The 22,634-nt window shown below is 39.6% G+C and overlaps 1 protein-coding gene across 1 annotated transcript; it reads right to left on the bottom strand.

The window, feature by feature from the left end:
• Positions 1–194: 194 nt before the first annotated feature.
• LOC143099930 (tubulin alpha-1C chain-like) lies at positions 195–22,634 on the bottom strand. The gene is made up of 4 exons (XM_076262840.1): positions 22,620–22,634; positions 22,274–22,499; positions 1,427–1,575; positions 195–1,187 (listed from the first exon to the last, which is right to left on the bottom strand). Exons 1-4 carry the CDS (start codon positions 22,632–22,634, stop codon positions 210–212), a joined length of 1,368 nt encoding a protein of 455 aa, XP_076118955.1. The 3' UTR covers positions 195–209.

Below are 22,634 nucleotides of genomic sequence, written 5' to 3'. Positions count from 1 at the left end.
TATTATACAAAATAAATGTTTTTATTTAAAACTACAAACTTTTCTCTTGCTTGGATTATTTCCCACAACCCCAAAATAACAAGTTAGAGTATGTGTTCATTACAGCATTGTATCTATATGCAAATATCGACTCAAATGCCTCCAGGTTAACTAGCTTTTGGAAGTAACTTTCAGTGATGAAGATGAAGAAGAGGCTGCACATTAAGTCCTTAATACTCATCTCCATCCTCATCATCATCCTCGGTACTGTCTGTGCCCACCTCCTCGTAATCCTTCTCCAGGGCGGCCATGTCTTCTCTGGCCTCTGAGAACTCGCCCTCCTCCATGCCCTCCCCCACGTACCAGTGCACGAAGGCGCGCTTGGCGTACATCAGGTCGAACTTGTGGTCCAGACGGGCCCAGGCCTCGGCGATGGCGGTGGTGTTGCTCAGCATGCACACGGCCCTCTGCACCTTGGCCAGGTCTCCACCGGGCACCACAGTGGGGGGCTGGTAGTTGATGCCCACCTTGAAGCCAGTGGGGCACCAGTCCACAAACTGGATGGTGCGTTTGGTCTTAACAGCTGCAATGGCAGAGTTCACGTCTTTGGGCACCACGTCGCCACGGTACAGCAGACAGCAGGCCATATATTTGCCGTGACGAGGGTCACACTTCACCATCTGATTGGCTGGTTCAAAGCAGGCGTTTGTGATGTCAGCCACGGACAGCTGCTCGTGGTAGGCCTTCTCAGCAGAGATGACGGGAGCGTAGGTGGCCAGAGGGAAGTGGATACGAGGGTAGGGCACCAAGTTGGTCTGGAACTCCGTCAGGTCCACATTCAGGGCTCCGTCAAACCTGAGGGAGGCCGTTATGGAGGAGACGATCTGGCTAATAAGACGGTTGAGGTTGGTGTATGAGGGACGCTCGATATCGAGGTTCCTACGGCAGATGTCGTAGATGGCTTCGTTGTCCACCATGAAGGCACAGTCGGAGTGCTCCAGGGTGGTGTGGGTGGTCAGGATGGAGTTGTAGGGCTCCACCACTGCAGTGGACACCTGGGGAGCTGGATAAATAGCGAACTCCAGCTTGGACTTCTTGCCGTAGTCAACGGAGAGACGCTCCATCAGCAGGGAGGTGAAACCAGAGCCGGTGCCCCCACCAAAGCTGTGGAAGATGAGGAAGCCTTGGAGACCTGTGCACTGGTCTGACTTCATGGGAAAAAGAAGACCCCACATTAGTTCTGTCATCAACAAGGAAAAAAACATTCAAGCAGGCCATTTAACATTTTAAGTAATAATCATGATTGTGTTTTAATTCACATTTGGAATATAGGCTGTGTAGCTCAGTTTAATTATCAATAAATCATCAAATATTGATAGTAGCTTGTACATCTTATTTACAGACTACTTTTCCTGCAGAGATATATGCATTTTGGGCTTTGGCCTACCAGTTTACGAATGCGGTCCAGCACTGAATCGATAATCTCCTTGCCGATGGTGTAGTGCCCGCGGGCGTAGTTGTTGGCAGCATCCTCCTTTCCAGTAATGAGCTGCTCAGGGTGGAAGAGCTGGCGATAGGTACCTGTCCGCACCTCATCTGAGTACAGGCAAAAGCACAAGCAACAGGATCTTAGAGTTGGCATTTATACCCCTTGCTGTCAATTTATTTGTTGTCAAGGTTTATAGTCTTGCACAGTGCAACACAAGTCAGTGTACCATTGAAGTGAAGTGAAGATGTTGCATTAAGGTAGAATAATTATATAGCATTGCTTTAACCATCCTGTTGTGTTTGCGGTCAAATTTGACTGATTTACAATTTTTTCTCTTAAAAATGTATTTATTCTGACTATCATGAAGCTCCATGACTTTGTTTGATCATTTTCATAACAATTTGGGTGTTTTATTTAAAGCCTGTGTTGCAGGTTAACCACCACTGTTGATTAATGGGTACATAAAGCACTCAATATATGTATATCATTTTTAAAAATGTCTCCAAATGGTGTTAAATGGCGTTTTTGTTGTTTTTAGCATTAGCGGGTTTTTTGTACGCAATTCGGTGATGACTGAATTTTGGGGACTACTTGATCTGCGCTTTATTCATTTCAATGCATTTCAATGGACATCGCGGTTACACTTTCAACATAAAGTTTGTATATTTACACTTCGAATTTCGTGACCTTTTGACCTACCCATGTCAAAACACATCTGTTACACTCAGCTAACTGCCCTTCATAATACACAAAGCTTATTTTTTCCAAAAACTCCCTCTTTGATTTTATATAATTTTTTTACTGTAAAAAAATGTATATAAAATCAAAGAGGGAGTTTTTGGAAAAAAGAAGCTTTGTGTACTATGAAGTGCAGTTAGCTGAGTGCAGCAGATGTTTTTTGACATGAGTAGGTCGAAAGGGGAAGTCGCATAATAGATTTATAGCATTTTTAATAGTAAAACATTTATATAAAATCAAAGAGTGAGTTTTTGGAAAAAAGAAGGTTTGTGTACTATGTAGGGCAGTTAGATGAGTGCAGGAGATGTGTTTTGAGATGGGTGGGTCAAAAGGGGATGGCACATAATAGATTTCTAAAAAATAATTACAGTAAAAAAAATTATATAAAATCAAAGAGGGAGTTTTTGGAAAAAATAAGCTTTGGGTACTGTGTAGGGCAGTTACCTGAGTGCAATAGATGTGTTTTGACATGGGTAGGTCAAAAGGTCAAGCCGCATAATAGATGTATAGCATTTTTGAATAGTAAAAAATTTATATAAAATCAAAGAGGGAGTTTTTGGAAAAAATAAGCTTTGTGTACTGTGTAGGGCAGTTACATGAGTGCAATAGATGTGTTTTGACATGGGTCGGTCAAAAGGTTAAGCCGCATAATACATTTATAGCGTTTGTTGACAGTAAAAAATGTATATAAAATCAAAGAGGGAGTTTTTGGAAAAAAGAAGCTTTGTGTTCTATGTAGGGCAGTTAGATGAGTGCAGCAGATGTGTTTTGAGATGGGTGGGTCAAAAGGGGAAGGCACATAATACATTTATAACATTTTTTTATAGTAAAAAAATTATATAAATTCAAAGAGGGAGTTTTTGGAAAAAATAAGCTTTGTGTACTATGAAGGGCAGTTAGCTGAGTGTAACAGGTGTGTTTTAACATGGGTAGGTCGAAAGTGGAAGTCACATAATAGATTTATAGCATTTTTGAATAGTAAAATATTAATATAAAATCAAAGAATGAGTTTTTGAAAAACAGAAGCTTTGTGTAGGCTACTATGTAGGGCAGTTAGCTGAGTGCAACAGATGTGTTTTGACATGGGTAGGTCAAAAGGTCAAGCCGCATTATAGATTTAAAGCATTTAAATCATTTTTTTACATTACAAAATATTTATAAAAATCAAAGAATGGGTTTTGGGGGAAAATAAGCTTTGTGTACTATATAGAGCAGTAATCCAAGTTCACCAGATGTGTTTTGACATGGGTAGGTCAAAAAGGCAAGCCGCATAATAGATTTGAAACATTTAACATTAAAAATTGTATAAAATCAAAGAGCAGGTTTTAGGGAAAAAGAAGCTTTGTGTACTAAAAAGGGCAGTAAGCCGAGTTCAGGAGATGTGTTTTAGTATGGGTAAGTCAAAAGGTGAAGCCGCATAATAGATTGAAATCTTTTATCAGCATAAAAAATTCATAAAATCAAAACATGGGTTTTTGGACAAAAGAAGCTTTGTGTAATATAGGCAGACCTTGTTTAAACACATTAAAGTTGGTTTGACACAAACTCGACCATCGTAGTCAGTGCTAAATAGATTTTTCGAATGTGTCGAATATCCAACGTCCAATATAAAACCAACTTTACCACGGTTTCAAACTATTATGCTTATAACATTACGACACTTTTTTTGTTACTGTCAGTGAACAGCACCGAATGAAAGTCAACATTTTCTTTATATCTAGTGATAGTGATCATGTCGTTAGTTCAGATAAGTAGGCTACCGGGCAAACTTAGTCAGAAGATCAGAATATGAAGCATCATGATAGCTAGCTGGGCTAACTTTTTAGTCCCACCTGTGAGCCACCCCAGTTACATAGTTTCTAGCCGCCGCCGATTAGGCTGGTCGTGTCTTCAGCTAGCCTGGCTAGCGCCACCACTTCTCAATGAGACGTGGTCTGGGAACCAAACGTTCATTTTCTCGTATTTGAAAAAAATGCCCAGGTCCGTTTATTGGGTGCCACGGATGTCTATCAAATGCGTCTGTGCATAGCTCATCATCGTCTTGCTTTCCCCCCTGTTCTGTGATTGGTTCCCTATCTGAGGCGGTAGTTTCCAGGCTGCCTTAGCACAAGGGGGCAGGCGAATTCCCGGAAGTAGAAGCATCGATGTAGCAGTGGTTATCAACTCTCTGCTAACCCTATTCACCTTATTCCGCGCGCAAACATGGGGGCGCTAGCTTTGCCCACATTGTCTCCGAACTTCCGATTGAGCAGTACATCCATTTGCGATACATTGAGATAGCAGAGCTCTATCGAGATGACTGGCATCATATATTATGGGTCATCCTAAAGTTAGGAACGTTTATTTAGGATTTTGGTGACTTAAGACATTTTCTGTTATACAGCTTTCCTATCTGAAGTTAGGAAAAAACTGACTTTGGAGCGGTTGTTCTGTAATGACTTTCTAAACTAGTTACCATAGTTACCAAACAGATAAGGATTTGCGAGTTTCTCCATACGATACAGCGGCCACTGCCGCATCGTCTATCCACTCCGTAGGGGTGAATAGCCTTGGGTAGCGAAGTACAATATTGCAATCTGACCTCCTGATGGCATTTGTCGTTTTCCTCCCAAGTTAGCCTCTCTATCCTCTTCTGCCGTGTTATCCCAATGAAGCTAACTAGACGTAGCTAGCCGACCGGAAGTTTAAAGACAACGTGGAATTTAAAAAAATGGGCGGGGCTGAATAAGGTGAATAGAACGCTAGCCTCGTGAGACCATCCTGATCTCGCGAGCTTCAGGGTTTCACTCGCAGATCAGTCTGGATACTTTCCGTTAAAGAAAATTTGGAGCAGTTCACCAAACGAACGTCCAATCAGCGTTGGCTTTGAGGCGGGTTGAGGTGTGATGCAACGAACAACATGACGGCATCCACAGAGATGAGCATAGCTATCGCGCAAGTTTTATTCAAATTAGAAAGTATTCCTGGGTAAACTGTGAAGCTATGAGTGTCAGCCATGCAGCTGGGAGGAATTAACGACACAGACATCCTCCACGGCTGATTCCAGTTCATAATGGAGGAATATACTATCTTCAGAAGTGTAGGGCCTACCGTGAAAACTTGATGGGAATTGTCGTTGATTAGGTTCATCAATGGTAAGTTAAAACATCTTAACGTTTGTCACGTTACCTAACTTAATTGTATGTTAAACGGCATTAGAAGAATACTTTGTTCATCTAATTGGTTGATTTGGCCCGTCGATAACCAACAAAGGTGGTGATAGACAGATGGTTTATCCAATCAGCTAACCAGTATGTCCGCCCCTTCCCAAAAGTTCTTCAATGAAAAGTTCCCAGATGGATATGCGGAGCAAATCCATCTGGCGGAGTCAGGTTAATAGAACGCCCATCCATTTAGGATTTTTTTGAACTCCCATAACTTCATATAACATATATCATGTGCCGATATTTTAGCTTCTGTGTTATCTACATAAACAATAAAAGGCAAAACAAGACTTGACTACCTCGTACGTAACGTTAGGTTCCCGTAAGAAGAATGTTTAGCATGTCCGGTTGAAGGGAAGCTAACGCACTGAAGGGAGATAACCGTATTGTTTGGATAAGAAGCGTAGTCCAGCCAGCACGGAAACTCGTGAACAAAGCTATGTAGCCTACAATAGCATTGTAGCCTATGTTAAGGTAAAGCATAGAGCCAAGTAAACCTAATGGAAAAACAGTAGTTTTAGGTAGTTAGGTAGTCTAACGATAATCATTTCAGAGGTTTTCGATGGATTGACGTAGGTCAGAAAAGTGGAAAGAAGATTAGCCTCAAGGCTATAACTTTTTTGTTTTGTTTTACCATGACTGTTTTTGAAGATGATCATGTGTGGTAGTTTCAACATTAACACGACTTGATATCACTTGTGAGGATATTAATAATAATACATAAATAAATGTTTAACTTTGATGACTTTGAAGGCGAAGGAAGTGTGAGAAGAATTTCTGTGTAGCCTATCTATCATATGAGTTACAAGATTCAGTTCGATGGCTAACGTCACGAAGTTAAGTGCGAGTCTGCGCAGTACTGGGGGGACCAACTGAAAAATGACTCAGTACCCTCCCATTGAGAACGACGGAGTCTGTTCGTCCATTTCTTTTACTGTCTATGCCTTAGCAGCGTGAATCAAATCGCGCGCAAGGCAGCATGGGAACACCCAGGCTAGTCTTCAGCATGAACATTTTCGATAACTACTGCTCGTGATTGATTGCCATTGACATCGTCAGGGTATGGCTTACCAAAGAGGGAGATAATATGGGCAAGTCGCAGTTTTGCAGGTGCTTGTGTGGGCTGTGCCGTCCCGATGGAAACTGTGGTGGAGAGCTGCAGTAACTAGGGAAGCGAGTGCATTTTGGCCGCTGGTCGAGGAGCTCCCCTGTGACCAGCATATGACATGATCTATCTAGCTATCTATCTACCTGTCTATATACATATCTAGGCTATCTATAGCCTATCTATTTATCTATAATCTGCGCTATCTACTGCTGAACAATCCCTTACTCGTCTCTCTTTACTCCTCTCTCGTTACTCTCAAGGGTCTCAAGGTGGGCTTTGGTCTGTAGTCTCCCCAAGGTGACATAATGCAATGCATTGTGGGGGAAAGAAGAATCACTTCAAACGCTGTGAAATAGTAGGGTACAACCGGGACGATTGAAACGGGGGACGAATGAAACATTCCGTTTTTCTCCGAGTGCAACGATGATATACAGTCATCATTTGGACAAAACATAGAGCATGTTAACCTCCGTTGCTCAGCCAAATGCCTTCCTGTTACGTCCTGGTATCACGGAGTTACAGGCGATAAACGATTTTTGATGGTCACAAGTTTACTTCATTAGCGGTTTATTTTTTTTGATTATTAAAGAGTGTTTTTATTCAAAGGTTTGACTTCATGCTTATTCAGTAGAGCATTTAGTGCTCTCCCCAATCCCAGACGGTCACATTGCATGTTTGTTTGTAATGGATGCAAAACAGCCTATAATGCTAGATGTCTATGGCGGGACGATTGAAACACCTGTTTCATTTGTCCCGACCAGGCAGTAAACCCCATTTATTCTAAGTCAATGCACACATATCTGTGTTTATACTATATTTTATGCAGGTGAGACATGGAAAAGCAGTTTTAGAAAGATGCAAATATATTTTAGTGGGGGGCCTTAAGCACATTTTCGCGCAAATTCATCTAAAAGCGCCAAATTTGGTACAAATGTAGCTTAGGTCATATTGAAATGATTTAGCTAGTGCGCCGGAGTCAGCGACCCTTGGGGCCAAGATGGCGGCCAAATCCAATATGGCCGTTGCGCGAAAAGGGTTCAGGCTATAACTTTTGAACTACATGAGTTACAAATACAAACTTGATATCTTTTTCAGCTTAATTGATCATGGGGAATACATAGGAATGTTAATATTTATGACCCGGTGCATCTGGACCCCTTATTCCTCCAATTCTAATATGGCCGCTGTCCAAAAAAGCAGTTTTGGCTGTAGTATGGGGCCTTACACCCCATTGTTTGTGCAAATTAATCTACAAGCACCAAATTTGCCACGGATGCAGCTGAGGGAATAATGAAATGATTTAGCCAGGCCGCCCAAGCCAGTGGTCCCTGAGACCAACATGGCAGCCAAATCCAAAATGGTTGTCGCCTGAAAGGGATTCGGCTATAGCTTTGGAGCCAGATGAGATACAAATACAAACTTGATGTCTATTTTACCTTTTTTGATGATGGGAAACCCATAGGTATATCAGGACCCGCCAAATTCCCTAAATTCAATATGGCTGTCCGAAAAAGGGTTTTGGCTTCAAATTTTGAACCAAATGCGCTACAAATGAGGATGCTGTGTTTATTTTTAGTTTACTGACCACAGGAAGTCCATTGGCATATTTATATGTATGCTTGTGTCAGTCTGGAACCTGTATTCTTTTCAAGACTTTGGTTGAAAATCTTTTTTTACCACAGCTTTGAAGGTTATTCTCAATGTGGATTAATTTCCTTATAAAAGTGAAATGCTTTCAGTGTACCACAGGTGAATACATTTCTAAATGTAATCATATAAGAAAGAATAAGACACAATTATTATTGAAAGGCAATATTTATAGTATGTCAAATTGTTAAAAGAATAAGAGAATAGAATAGACTATCTAAGAGAATAATAGATAGTCAATTTGTCCAAAACTCTTCAAAGGTTTGCTTAGCATATAAAAAAAAAACAGCAATAACATAAAAACAACAACAGAATTATCATGGTCTCTCTCATGAATTTTTGCCTGAAGAAGACCCAGCAGGGTCGAAACGTTGCCTGTTGTGCATTAAATATATGGGAGTCAAAAGCAGTGTTGTGGACATTATATTTTTTCAATTGAGTAAGTTTTAATTTGTCCTGCACCTGCCAGAAGGTGGGATGTGCACACAATAACTGTTTGCCCTCTCATGAATTCTCATTCTCATGATCTCTCTCACAATTGTAGTCATAAGAACAAAACACATGGAAAAAAGTACACCTGGTTAGGAAGGAAGTTGGTAGGAAAGGAAGTAGTTGGCTAAACACTGTTGTTGGTCATCTTCTGAGACCACAGGTGACTACTACAGTACATGGACCCATTACAATTTGCATACCGTCCAGAGGTGGGTGTGGAGGATGCCTTAATCTACCTGCTTCATAGAACACACTCTCACCTGGACAGGGGCTGGCAGTATTGTGAGGATCATGTTCTTTGATTTCTCAAGTGCTTTTAACACCATACAGACTATGCTGCTACGTGACAAGCTTTGAAGGATGCAAGTAGACACCTCCACAACTTCATGGATTACTTATTACCTGACTGACAGACCACAGGTTGTGAGAATGAAAGGGTGTGTGTCTGAACAGGTAGTCAGTCACATAGGAGCACCAAAAGGGACTGTGTTGTCTCCTTTTCTTTTCACACTGTACACCTTAGACTTCCAGTACAACTATGAGTCATGTCACCTGCGGAAGTTCTCAGACAGTTCACAGACTGCAGTTGTAGGGTGTGTCAGTGATGGTGAGGAGACGGAGTACAGGCAACTGGTGGACCACTTTGTGACATAGTGCAGAAACAACCACCTTGTCTTGAATGTGGCTAATACAAGGGAAATTGTGGTGGACTTTCGTAGGGCCAGGCCTGAGCTAAATACCATTTCATTACTGGGTGAGGAAGTTGTTGAGAACTACAAATATGTGCGGGTTCTTATAGACAATAAACTGGATTGGAGGTACAACACTGAGGTTGTATACATATATACTCTTTTGATCCCGTGAGGGAAATTTGACTCTGCATTTAACCCAATCCGTGAATTAGTGAAACACACTCAGCACAAAGTGAACACACAATGAGGTGAAGCACACACTAATCCCGACGCAGTGAGCTGCCTGCTACAGCGGCGCTCGAGGAGCAGTGAGGGGTTAGGTGCCTTGCTCAAGGGCACTTCAGTTGTTCCTACTGGTCGGTGTTCGTACCGGCAACCCTCCGGTTACAAGTCCGAAACGCAAACCAGTAGGCCACGGCTGCTCCAAAGAAGGGTCAGAGCAGACTCTATTTTTTGAGAAAGCTTAGGTCATTTAATGTGTGGTCATGGTAAAAAAAATAGTTTTCATCTGTAGCTTATTCGGTTCAAAAGTGGTAGTCAAAACCCTTTTTCGGACAGTCACCAGATTGCATTTGGGGACTTTGAGGGTCCACATATACCCAATCATAAATATTCTGTGTTTCCCATAGCCAGAAAAGGTGAAATATTTTTTAATTTTACATTTGTATATCTCATCTGGTTCAAAATATGCAGCCTACAGTAATCCCTTTTCAGGTGGCGGCCATATTGGATTTGGCAGCCATCTTGGTCCCAGGGGCCACTGGCTCCGGCATCCTCACTAAATCATTTCAGTATGCCCTCAGCTGCATCCATGCCAAATTTTGTGCTTGTAGATAAATTGGCAAAAACAATGGGGTGTAAGGCCATATTGGAATTGGAGGATTAAGGGGTCCAGATATACTGGGATGAACATTTATATGTGTTTCCCATGATCAATTAAGCTGAAAAAGACATCAAGTTTGTATTTGCAGCTCATGTGGTTCAAAAGTTATAGTCGGAATACTTTTCGGGCAGCGGCCATATTGGATTTGGCTGCCATCTTGGCCCCAAGGGTCGCTAGCTGTGGCGCCCTAGCTAAATCATTTCAGTATGACCTGAGCTACATCTGTGCCAAATTTGGTGCTTGTAGATAAATTGGCGCAAACAATGGGGTATAACTACAGTCAAAACTTATTTTTTGGACAGGGGCCATATTGGAATTGGAGGATTAAGCTGTCCAGATATACTGGGTCATAAATATAAAAGTAGTATATTATCATGAACTATCTGTCAAAAATAAGCCCCGCCCCCTGAAACGTCATAAATCACGTGATAACCACGCCTCCTTTTTATGCAAATTAGCCATGTGGTTTTTGCCACGTGTTGTTTGTTATTGTTATTGTTTTGTGAGTCATGTGACAGTCATGTGCCTGGTGTCATACCCCTGGGCGGCCATATTGGATGTAAAGTCATGTGACAGTCATGTGTCTGGTGTCAAACAATACCCCGCCCCCCTTGGCATCCATATTGGATGTAGTGTCATGTGACAGTCATGTGACTGATGTCAAACCCCTGGGCGGCCATATTGGCCCCCAAACCCCCATGTGTGTTTTGTTGTTATTATTATGTGTTATGTGATAAACTTTGTATGAAATGTATAGGAGTGTTAATAGCTGGAAATAAACGTATAGTATGCTACTAGCATAGCCAATAACCTGTTTAGCATGTAGTTAGTGGTTTTGGTTGAAAAATGTGTTAGCTAGACGCTATGCATTGTAATGTAACCTTTATAACTGAAATCATGGTGGTCTTAGGTGACAAAAATGATAGTCTATGATCCCCCTACTTTGTAGGGGTGGTGTTTTGTCCGGGCATGTCTCTGAGTCTCTTGTTTGAGACCCCTTTCATGTGGGGGGTCTGCCTACTACTTACGTACACTAGTGATGATAACATTGTAAAAGAACTGTATGGTTTGTCAGAGTTTCTGGTTGGTTTTATGTTCGAATCTAAAATGTATTTCACTCGCATATTTATTCTTCTATTTTTATTTTGTAGCGCCATCCCATGATCTAGCTGGTCACTGTGTTATCAGCCTCGAAACATCTGGTCTCTTGTGCGCTGACGAAAACGATTTGGGAACGACGTTCGGGGGATCTGAATTAGGTGCTGCGACAATCAGTAAATCTACATCTGGTACAGAACCAGGCCCGGAGTGGGTAATCGGGAGAATCGGGAGAATTCCCGGTGGCCCGCTTCACTTTTGGGCCGGTCGAGGGAAAAATATTGGCATTTGTCACGTTAATCTATCTTCTCTTAAAGTTGGCTACACACGTTCGCATTCTATTCCTAACACCGTAGCCTCTGCATGGGTTGTTCTCCCCTCCCAAGAAGAGTTAATTGGTTGGGTCCATATAGCCCGTCTTTCCTAAAAAGTTTTCTCAGATACCAGCCGGGCCGGTCCTACCGTAGTGATAAGCGTCAGGGAGGATGGATGGTAGAAAGATGCCATGAGGGACTGAAAAGGCCAGGTAAAAAAGACGAAAAGTATTAGAGTGAAATGCTGCCAAATGTGCCATGTTTCCAATGTTCATGTTTTTGAAGAGGACAGACATAAGTGGCAACTGGTAAAGAGAGATAGCCATGATTATAACATCGTAGTTGGGCTAATAACCTACTGGACGTTGTAGCATTGTCAACCTATTCGCAAGTAACATAATGAATTAAAATATTAGCATTTTGGTATCATCCAATATGGCTATTCATAGACTTTGCAAATATTATGCAAATATTGATAACAAAACTCAAGCTTGATCTGTGTATGCAGTAACCTATAGGCCTAAAAACAAAAGTAGCCTGAGCAGCAGATCAGCCAGTCCCCCGCAATGATGAGCCCGAAATGAACTATGACTATAGGGACAAGTAGAAAGGATAATAGAGTTAACCATATGAATTAAAGTTATTTTATGGAAGAAAGAACAGTAGGCTATGACAGCAGTAGGCTGCATGATCAACCTATACGATCTAGCCATAACTGCGAGGCCTGCTAAGCATTTTACTGGGGTAACGCAAGTGATACGGGGTAAGTTGATATTTCCCAATAGTTCATTCTTTCCCCTTTTGATAAAACCGCTGTTGTTACGGGTATGTTTATAACTGTGACACCCACTTTGGGGTAGAGTGTTGGTCTAAATCATTACCGGTGACCATTTGGAGATCTCTGTAATTTTAATGTCTAGTTGTTTTATTCTCCATACATGTATGCCTTCTAAGTGTAGCATGGTAGCATAATGTGTTTGCGGTCATTTCATTTGCAGAAAACGACGCGCACGATGACTTGATAGGTCTTGGAAACGCATCTATCAACAGGGGGAATACACATTCAAAGGACTATCAAACTAATGTTAATACTCAATCAAAGGACATTAACCGTGTGGATTTATGGAGTGATACTATACTAAAAAACTGGATGTCAAACAATTTCCTCCAGTTGAATTCTGACAAAACAGAAGTCCTCATCATTGGATCCCAGCACATAGTGAAACAAATGATACCATCCTTAGGTCCCTTTCAATTTTTAGACTGTGTAAAACCTGTTGCAAAGAATCTTGGGTGTCTGGTTTGACAATAATTAAGCTTTGAACGTCACATCACAAAGCTCATACAGTCTTGTTTCTATCACCTCAGAAATATTTCCAAGATTAGTTCCATCTTAACTTTTAAAGACACTGAGACCATTATGCATGCATTTATTTCTTCACGCCTGGATTACTGCAATAGTCTTTTTTCTTGTCTGAACCAAAAATCTATAAAGAGACTTCAAACTGTTCAGAATTCAGCTGCCCGGCTTCTTACTAAGACAAAGTACTAAGACATTACTCCTGTTTTAGCCTCACTGCACTGGCTCCCAGTAAGCTTTAGAATTGATTTTAAGATTCTTCTGATTACTTTTAAAGTTCTACATGGCCTGTCTCCCAACTACATATCTGATCTCCTAGTACCTTATACACCAGTGCGTACTTTAAGATCATTTGGTAGTGGTTTCCTAACTATTCCTAAGGTCAATCTCAAAACTAAAGGGGTGAGAGCATTTAGTGTCAGGGCACCTAGGCTCTGGAATGACCTGCCTGATGAAATCAGGTCAGTCAAGTCAGTATGCTCTTTTAAATCCCTCCTTAAAACACATCTTTACAAGCAAGCCTTCCTTAGTTTTGTTTAAGTAATATACTTCATTTTGTGTTAAGTTTATTAAGTTTTATTTCAGTGTTAAGTTTTATCTCAGTAAGTTTTATTTCAGTGTCAAGTTTTATTTCAGTAAGTTTTATTTCAGTGTCAAGTTTTATTTCAGTATCCTAAGTTTTATTTCAGTGTTAAGTTTTATCTCAGTAAGTTTTATTTCAGTGTCAAGTTTTATTTCAGTAAGTTTTATTTCAGTGTCAAGTTTTATTTCAGTATCCTAAGTTTTATTTCAGTGTCAAGTTTTATTTCAGTAAGTTTTATTTCAGTGCAAGTTTATTTTCCTTTTTCAAATTTATGTTAAGTTCTAATTGAATTAGTATATATTATCTGATTGTTATATTATTATGTCTTATTTGCATTTTCATATATGTTGATATTGTACAGCACTTTGTAACTTTGTTTTGAAAAGTGCTATATAAATAAAGATTATTATTATTATTATACAGAACTCGATTTTGACGACCTGTCTGACGCGACTTTACTGGAGGCTGCGGATGCTGTCGACCCGTGTGAACTACATGAAAGGTCAGATTCGTTGAATGTTTCTGAACCTGGGGGTGGCTGGGCCCTCTGCAGATTTAGCAGTGTGTGATGTAAACACAGTTCGCTATAATTACACAGATGTAGAATCAGCATTGGATAGTGTTGAGCTGAGACTAAATTATGCTAGATCTGTGGCTCGTAGAGCTACGGATGTAATAGGTCACACAGTGGCAGATCTGCTTATTGGTGCTGTGGAAACTCTGCAAAAGATTAGCCGGGATCATATAAAAAAATTGAGGCTGTTATCAATGGCATACTGAAATGAAATGTTACTTTATTGATGATCTGAATGGTGTTTAACCTCGGTGTGATAGATTGTTTATAAGGTTCATGTTTATTTTTTCTTTGTTGTTGTTGTTTTTTACGGCTATAATTGCGGAAGAGTAGTAAACATGTGTAATATAGTTTAAATTTGTTGAGTAATCAGTGAGTAGCCATGCCCCCGCCGTAGTAGATGCAGCACACCATTTAGAACAGGTTGCAATTCTAACAAAATGCTTTTGAATGACCAGTAATTTCTTAATAGTGGAAGGAAAAGTACTTGCCCACACTAAATTACAATATGAAAGGTATGGATAAATTAAACTATAATAAAGAGTGAGGAGGCAATTTCTAGAGACAAGATGACTAACCCTCCTAATTATCCCAATTGATTTATTTACTTTTTTGCTAACACAGTCTACTTGATCCTTCCATTTTAAGGTTTCATTAACAATAACTCCCAAGAATCTGGTTGATGAAACTTGCGGTATCTCTGTAGACTCAATTTTAATTTTACATATGTCATTAGGGTATAATTTTTTACCTCCAAAAATGATGAAATTAGATTTTTTAAGATTTAAAGATAGTTTATTTAATTTGAACCAAGTGGCATATGCAGATAAGCCAGCATTTGCCTCTTTCATTAAAACACTGAAATTTGAATGTGAAAGAATCAAGGTAGTGTCATCTGCAAACATAATAGGAGAAAGAAGGTTAGAAACATTGGCCAAATCATTAATATAAATAAGAAATAATAAAGGTCCCAGGATAGAACCCTGTGGAACACCACAGGGTAATCCAACCATGTTGGAATTGCAACCCTTTACACAGACAAACTGTTTTCGATCAGATAAATAGTTACTTAGCCACTTATATGTAAGATCATGAAAGCCATATTTATGCAGTTTTTCCAATAAAATAGAATGGTTAACAGTATCAAATGCCTTTGACAAGTCTATAAAAATACTACAAATATATTACTTTTTGGTTTGAGCCAAGGTAACCTTGTCTATCAAGTGAAGAAGTGCCATGTAAGTTGAATGATTTTTTCGAAAACCATATTGGTGTTTATACAGAAATTCATTAGAATCTAAATGGAGGATAATCCTCCTGTAAATCAGTTTTTCCAGTACTTTTGAGAAACAAGGCAGAATTGATATTGGTCTATAGTTATTAAAGCAACATGGATCATCTGTTTTATACAAGGGAATAACCTTGGCAATCTTTAAGTCCTGAGGCACAATGCCTGTTTTCAGGGACAAGGAGAAAATGTGGACAAGTGGTTGTAGTATGTTTTGTTTTATCTCCTTGACAAGAAAAGTTGGAATACCATCATGACCCACTGATGAAGTTGTTAGCTTGTCAAATCCTTTGATATATCTTTGGAATAAAGTCCAAGGGACTCCCATTGCAATCAGAGATTTTATTTGCCAATTCCTGCCCAATATTGACAAAAAAATCATTGAATTTTTCAGCTATATCCAAAGGATTCTTAAGAGACCTATCACCATCATGAAACTCTGTAGGTAACCCCGCAGTGGAATTTTGCCTTGATAGCAGCTGATTTATGGTTTTCCATGTTGCCTTAATATCACTTGAATACTGCACAAATCTTTCACTAAAATATTGTTTTTTACAGATCTAATTGAGTGACTATAAGTATTTCTATATGATTTGTACACACTATGATTTAAAGGAGAAGGATTAGAAATATATTTTTTGTAAAGTTTATTCTTTTTCCTTAATTGCTTTCGTAATTCAGTTGTAAACCAAGGTTTCTTAAAATCCTTAGTAAGTTTTTTTAGATTTGCCCAAGGGGAAACTCTCATTGAAACGAGAGCCAATGATTTTCATGAACTTTGCATATGCTGACTCAGCATCACCATCCTCATATACATCATCCCTTTAAATTTAAGCATATTTGGTTTAGACAAAAACCTTTTATGCATTGAATTATCCTTTTGTCTGATTTGACCAATATTTCTAACCTTCTTTCTCCTATTATGTTTGCAGATGACACTACCTTGATTCTTTCACATTCAAATTTCAGTGTTTTAATGAAAGAGGCAAATGCTGGCTTATCTGCATATGCCACTTGGTTCAAATTAAATAAACTATCTTTAAATCTTAAAAAATCTAATTTCATCATTTTTGGAGGTAAAAAATTATACCCTAATGACATATGTAAAATTAAAATTGAGTCTACAGAGATACCGCAAGTTTCATCAACCAGATTCTTGGGAGTTATTGTTAATGAAACCTTAAAATGGAAGGATCAAGTAGACTGTGTTAGCAAAAAAGTAAATAAATCAATTGGGATAATTAGGAGGGTTAGTCATCTTGTCTCTAGAAATTGCCTCCTCACTCTTTATTATAGTTTAATTTATCCATACCTTTCATATTGTAATTTAGTGTGGGCAAGTACTTTTCCTTCCACTATTAAGAAATTACTGGTCATTCAAAAGCATTTTGTTAGAATTGCAACCTGTTCTAAATGGTGTGCTGCATCTACTACGGCGGGGGCATGGCTACTCACTGATTACTCAACAAATTTAAACTATATTACACATGTTTACTACTCTTCCGCAATTATAGCCGTAAAAAACAACAACAACAAAGAAAAAATAAACATGAACCTTATAAACAATCTATCACACCGAGGTTAAACACCATTCAGATCATCAATAAAGTAACATTTCATTTCAGTATGCCATTGATAACAGCCTCAATTTTTTTATATGATCCCGGCTAATCTTTTGCAGAGTTTCCACAGCACCAATAAGCAGATCTGCCACTGTGTGACCTATTACATCCGTAGCTCTACGAGCCACAGATCTAGCATAATTTAGTCTCAGCTCAACACTATCCAATGCTGATTCTACATCTGTGTAATTATAGCGAACTGTGTTTACATCACACACTGCTAAATCTGCAGAGGGCCCAGCCACCCCCAGGTTCAGAAACATTCAACGAATCTGACCTTTCATGTAGTTCACACGGGTCGACAGCATCCGCAGCCTCCAGTAAAGTCGCGTCAGACAGGTCGTCAAAATCGAGTTCTGTATAATAATAATAATAATCTTTATTTATATAGCACTTTTCAAAACAAAGTTACAAAGTGCTGTACAATATCAACATATATGAAAATGCAAATAAGACATAATAATATAACAATCAGATAATATATACTAATTCAATTAGAACTTAACATAAATTTGAAAAAGGAAAATAAACTTGCACTGAAATAAAACTTACTGAAATAAAACTTGACACTGAAATAAAACTTAGGATACTGAAATAAAACTTGACACTGAAATAAAACTTACTGAAATAAAACTTGACACTGAAATAAAACTTACTGAGATAAAACTTAACACTGAAATAAAACTTAGGATACTGAAATAAAACTTGACACTGAAATAAAACTTACTGAAATAAAACTTGACACTGAAATAAAACTTACTGAGATAAAACTTAACACTGAAATAAAACTTAATAAACTTAACACAAAATGAAGTATATTACTTAAACAAAACTAAGGAAGGCTTGCTTGTAAAGATGTGTTTTAAGGAGGGATTTAAAAGAGCATACTGACTTGACTGACCTGATTTCATCAGGCAGGTCATTCCAGAGCCTAGGTGCCCTGACACTAAATGCTCTCACCCCTTTAGTTTTGAGATTGACCTTAGGAATAGTTAGGAAACCACTACCAAATGATCTTAAAGTACGCACTGGTGTATAAGGTACTAGGAGATCAGATATGTAGTTGGGAGACAGGCCATGTAGAACTTTAAAAGTAATCAGAAGAATCTTAAAATCAATTCTAAAGCTTACTGGGAGCCAGTGCAGTGAGGCTAAAACAGGAGTAATGTCTTAGTACTTTGTCTTAGTAAGAAGCCGGGCAGCTGAATTCTGAACAGTTTGAAGTCTCTTTATAGATTTTTGGTTCAGACAAGAAAAAAGACTATTGCAGTAATCCAGGCGTGAAGAAATAAATGCATGCATAATGGTCTCAGTGTCTTTAAAAGTTAAGATGGAACTAATCTTGGAAATATTTCTGAGGTGATAGAAACAAGACTGTATGAGCTTTGTGATGTGACGTTCAAAGCTTAATTATTGTCAAACCAGACACCCAAGATTCTTTGCAACAGGTTTTACACAGTCTAAAAATTGAAAGGGACCTAAGGATGGTATCATTTGTTTCACTATGTGCTGGGATCCAATGATGAGGACTTCTGTTTTGTCAGAATTCAACTGGAGGAAATTGTTTGACATCCAGTTTTTTAGTATAGTATCACTCCATAAATCCACACGGTTAATGTCCTTTGATTGAGTATTAACATTAGTTTGATAGTCCTTTGAATGTGTATTCCCCCTGTTGATAGATGCGTTTCCAAGACCTATCAAGTCATCGTGCGCGTCGTTTTCTGCAAATGAAATGACCGCAAACACATTATGCTACCATGCTACACTTAGAAGGCATACATGTATGGAGAATAAAACAACTAGACATTAAAATTACAGAGATCTCCAAATGGTCACCGGTAATGATTTAGACCAACACTCTACCCCAAAGTGGGTGTCACAGTTATAAACATACCCGTAACAACAGCGGTTTTATCAAAAGGGGAAAGAATGAACTATTGGGAAATATCAACTTACCCCGTATCACTTGCGTTACCCCAGTAAAATGCTTAGCAGGCCTCGCAGTTATGGCTAGATCGTATAGGTTGATCATGCAGCCTACTGCTGTCATAGCCTACTGTTCTTTCTTCCATAAAATAACTTTAATTCATATGGTTAACTCTATTATCCTTTCTACTTGTCCCTATAGTCATAGTTCATTTCGGGCTCATCATTGCGGGGGACTGGCTGATCTGCTGCTCAGGCTACTTTTGTTTTTAGGCCTATAGGTTACTGCATACACAGATCAAGCTTGAGTTTTGTTATCAATATTTGCATAATATTTGCAAAGTCTATGAATAGCCATATTGGATGATACCAAAATGCTAATATTTTAATTCATTATGTTACTTGCGAATAGGTTGACAATGCTACAACGTCCAGTAGGTTATTAGCCCAACTACGATGTTATAATCATGGCTATCTCTCTTTACCAGTTGCCACTTATGTCTGTCCTCTTCAAAAACATGAACATTGGAAACATGGCACATTTGGCAGCATTTCACTCTAATACTTTTCGTCTTTTTTACCTGGCCTTTTCAGTCCCTCATGGCATCTTTCTACCATCCATCCTCCCTGACGCTTATCACTACGGTAGGACCGGCCCGGCTGGTATCTGAGAAAACTTTTTAGGAAAGACGGGCTATATGGACCCAACCAATTAACTCTTCTTGGGAGGGGAGAACAACCCATGCAGAGGCTACGGTGTTAGGAATAGAATGCGAACGTGTGTAGCCAACTTTAAGAGAAGATAGATTAACGTGACAAATGCCAATATTTTTCCCTCGACCGGCCCAAAAGTGAAGCGGGCCACCGGGAATTCTCCCGATTCTCCCGATTACCCACTCCGGGCCTGGTTCTGTACCAGATGTAGATTTACTGATTGTCGCAGCACCTAATTCAGATCCCCCGAACGTCGTTCCCAAATCGTTTTCGTCAGCGCACAAGAGACCAGATGTTTCGAGGCTGATAACACAGTGACCAGCTAGATCATGGGATGGCGCTACAAAATAAAAATAGAAGAATAAATATGCGAGTGAAATACATTTTAGATTCGAACATAAAACCAACCAGAAACTCTGACAAACCATACAGTTCTTTTACAATGTTATCATCACTAGTGTACGTAAGTAGTAGGCAGACCCCCCACATGAAAGGGGTCTCAAACAAGAGACTCAGAGACATGCCCGGACAAAACACCACCCCTACAAAGTAGGGGGATCATAGACTATCATTTTTGTCACCTAAGACCACCATGATTTCAGTTATAAAGGTTACATTACAATGCATAGCGTCTAGCTAACACATTTTTCAACCAAAACCACTAACTACATGCTAAACAGGTTATTGGCTATGCTAGTAGCATACTATACGTTTATTTCCAGCTATTAACACTCCTATACATTTCATACAAAGTTTATCACATAACACATAATAATAACAACAAAACACACATGGGGGTTTGGGGGCCAATATGGCCGCCCAGGGGTTTGACATCAGTCACATGACTGTCACATGACACTACATCCAATATGGATGCCAAGGGGGGCGGGGTATTGTTTGACACCAGACACATGACTGTCACATGACTTTACATCCAATATGGCCGCCCAGGGGTATGACACCAGGCACATGACTGTCACATGACTCACAAAACAATAACAATAACAAACAACACGTGGCAAAAACCACATGGCTAATTTGCATAAAAAGGAGGCGTGGTTATCACGTGATTTATGACGTTTCAGGGGGCGGGGCTTATTTTTGACAGATAGTTCATGATAATATACTACTTATAAACATTCCTATGTGTTTCCCATGATCAATTAAGTTGAAAAAGACATCAAGTTTGTTTTTGTAGCTCATGTGGTTAAAAATCTAGTCGGAACCCTTTTCGGGCAGCGGCCATATTGGATTGGCTGCCATCTTGGCCCCGAGGGTCTCTGGCTCCGGCGCCCTAGCTAAATCATTTCAGTATAACTTGACCTACATCTGTGCCAAATTTGGCGCTTTTAGAAGAAATTGCGCGAAACAACCTATTTATGTGCTTAAGGCCCCCCACTATTTGGGGCTATCAGGTAGGGGGTCGAGTTTTGCCATGTTAACCTATGGAGACCGACGGCCTGTCGGTCATGAAGGGCACTTATTTGGATGTGTGGTGGCTTTAACCACGTAAAAACAGAGTGAAATAACATTTTGAACTATAGAAACATTATATAATTCGAAACATGCATTATTCTAGCTATATTAATGGCATAGTGCATGCTATTTCCATAACCGCGAGATAAGCGCTTTGCCATGACGTCAATGAGTTGTTAACAGACATGAACCAAGACATATAGCCCAGCAGCAATCTATCTAAAATAACACCTACTTGAAGTACTATTCATGATATGTTGTCAAATATTGAAATTGTGGGAAGTTTACATAATTTAAGCTGTATGTTTCATTCGTCCCCCATGCTGTTTCATTCGTCCCAGCCAGGAGGGACGAATGAAACAAAACGCACGTTCGACTTCTCCTTAAATAACTCTTGAACGGTTTTGTTCAGAGCTGTAGATGCAACTGTATTTGACAGAGGATAGATGTAGGTTGCTAGAGACAAAATATTAACTTTCAGTGTTTTACGATGTCTTTGTAAATTACATTTAATTAAGAAGTGTTTCATTCGTCCCGGTTCTCCCCTACCTGCTTTTTCGTATTATATTCCGTTTTGTGATACCCAACAACATCAAATACAATGGATAACAGTTTAAATGTTTATTACCAACAAGCAAATTGTGCAAATTCGTTGGAAAATGAACCCTGCAACACGGCCTTTAACTTTAGGACGCCCATGTGTACTGTATTCCCGATCAAAAATGATCACCCATTACAAATTAATGGGTGAAAAAATGGTTAGTGTACAATTTTTTGCACAAAAAGCATCTGCTAATGTAAACATAAACATAAACACAAATAAACGCGATTTCCTGTGAAATCCCTGACTTTGCCTTTAAGAATTCTGCTCAGGCTTTGACATAACACACGTTTTAAAAAACATTAGTATCACTTAGTATACTTCAGCATTAGCCTCCCGTGTCTGTACCAGGATCAAAAAGTATTTAGATTTTCACAAAAAGTGACTTTAAACAAATAAAATACAGAATTGATTATGAGGACTAGTCTAGTCTAGGACTATGTCTAGTAGGCTATGAAGCACAGAAACATGAGTGTATCTCACCAATCACAGTGGGCTCCAAATCCACAAAGATGGCGCGGGGGACATGTTTCCCCGATCCTGTCTCACTAAAGAAGGTGTTGAAAGAGTCGTCTCCTCCGATGCCAAGAATCTTGTCGCTGGGCACCTGGCCATCTGGCTGGATCCCGTGCTCCAAACAGTAGAGCTCCCAGCATGCATTGCCAATCTGGGCTCCAGCCTGGCCAACGTGAACAGAGATGCACTCGCGCTGCAGTACAAGGGGTTTGAGAGAAAGAGAGAGAGGGAGTGAGAGAGAGAGGGCGAGAATGACCAGGATTTGAGTTACTTGTAAAGATGCAATTTAAGCCAAGCCAATCTGTTCCCACACCCTGACAGATTGCAT

This window comes from Alosa pseudoharengus, unplaced genomic scaffold, assembly GCF_046254945.1.
Source record: "Alosa pseudoharengus isolate Yale_2024_CS ecotype anadromous, Long Island Sound unplaced genomic scaffold, YU_APseudo_1.1 YU_APseudo_1.1_scf_3, whole genome shotgun sequence".
Lineage (NCBI taxonomy): Eukaryota > Metazoa > Chordata > Actinopteri > Clupeiformes > Clupeidae > Alosa > Alosa pseudoharengus.
This window is presented reverse-complemented; position numbering and strand designations above follow the sequence as displayed.

Excerpts from the sequence above, each read along its gene's own strand:
- LOC143099930 (XM_076262840.1), bottom strand. Across the intron at positions 1,576-22,273 it reads TTTGGAGCCCACTGTGATTG|ATGAGGTGCGGACAGGTACC; the intron begins GTGAGATACACT and ends GCCTGTACTCAG. Across the intron at positions 1,188-1,426 it reads TGGACCGCATTCGTAAACTG|TCAGACCAGTGCACAGGTCT; the intron begins GTAGGCCAAAGC and ends TTTCCCATGAAG.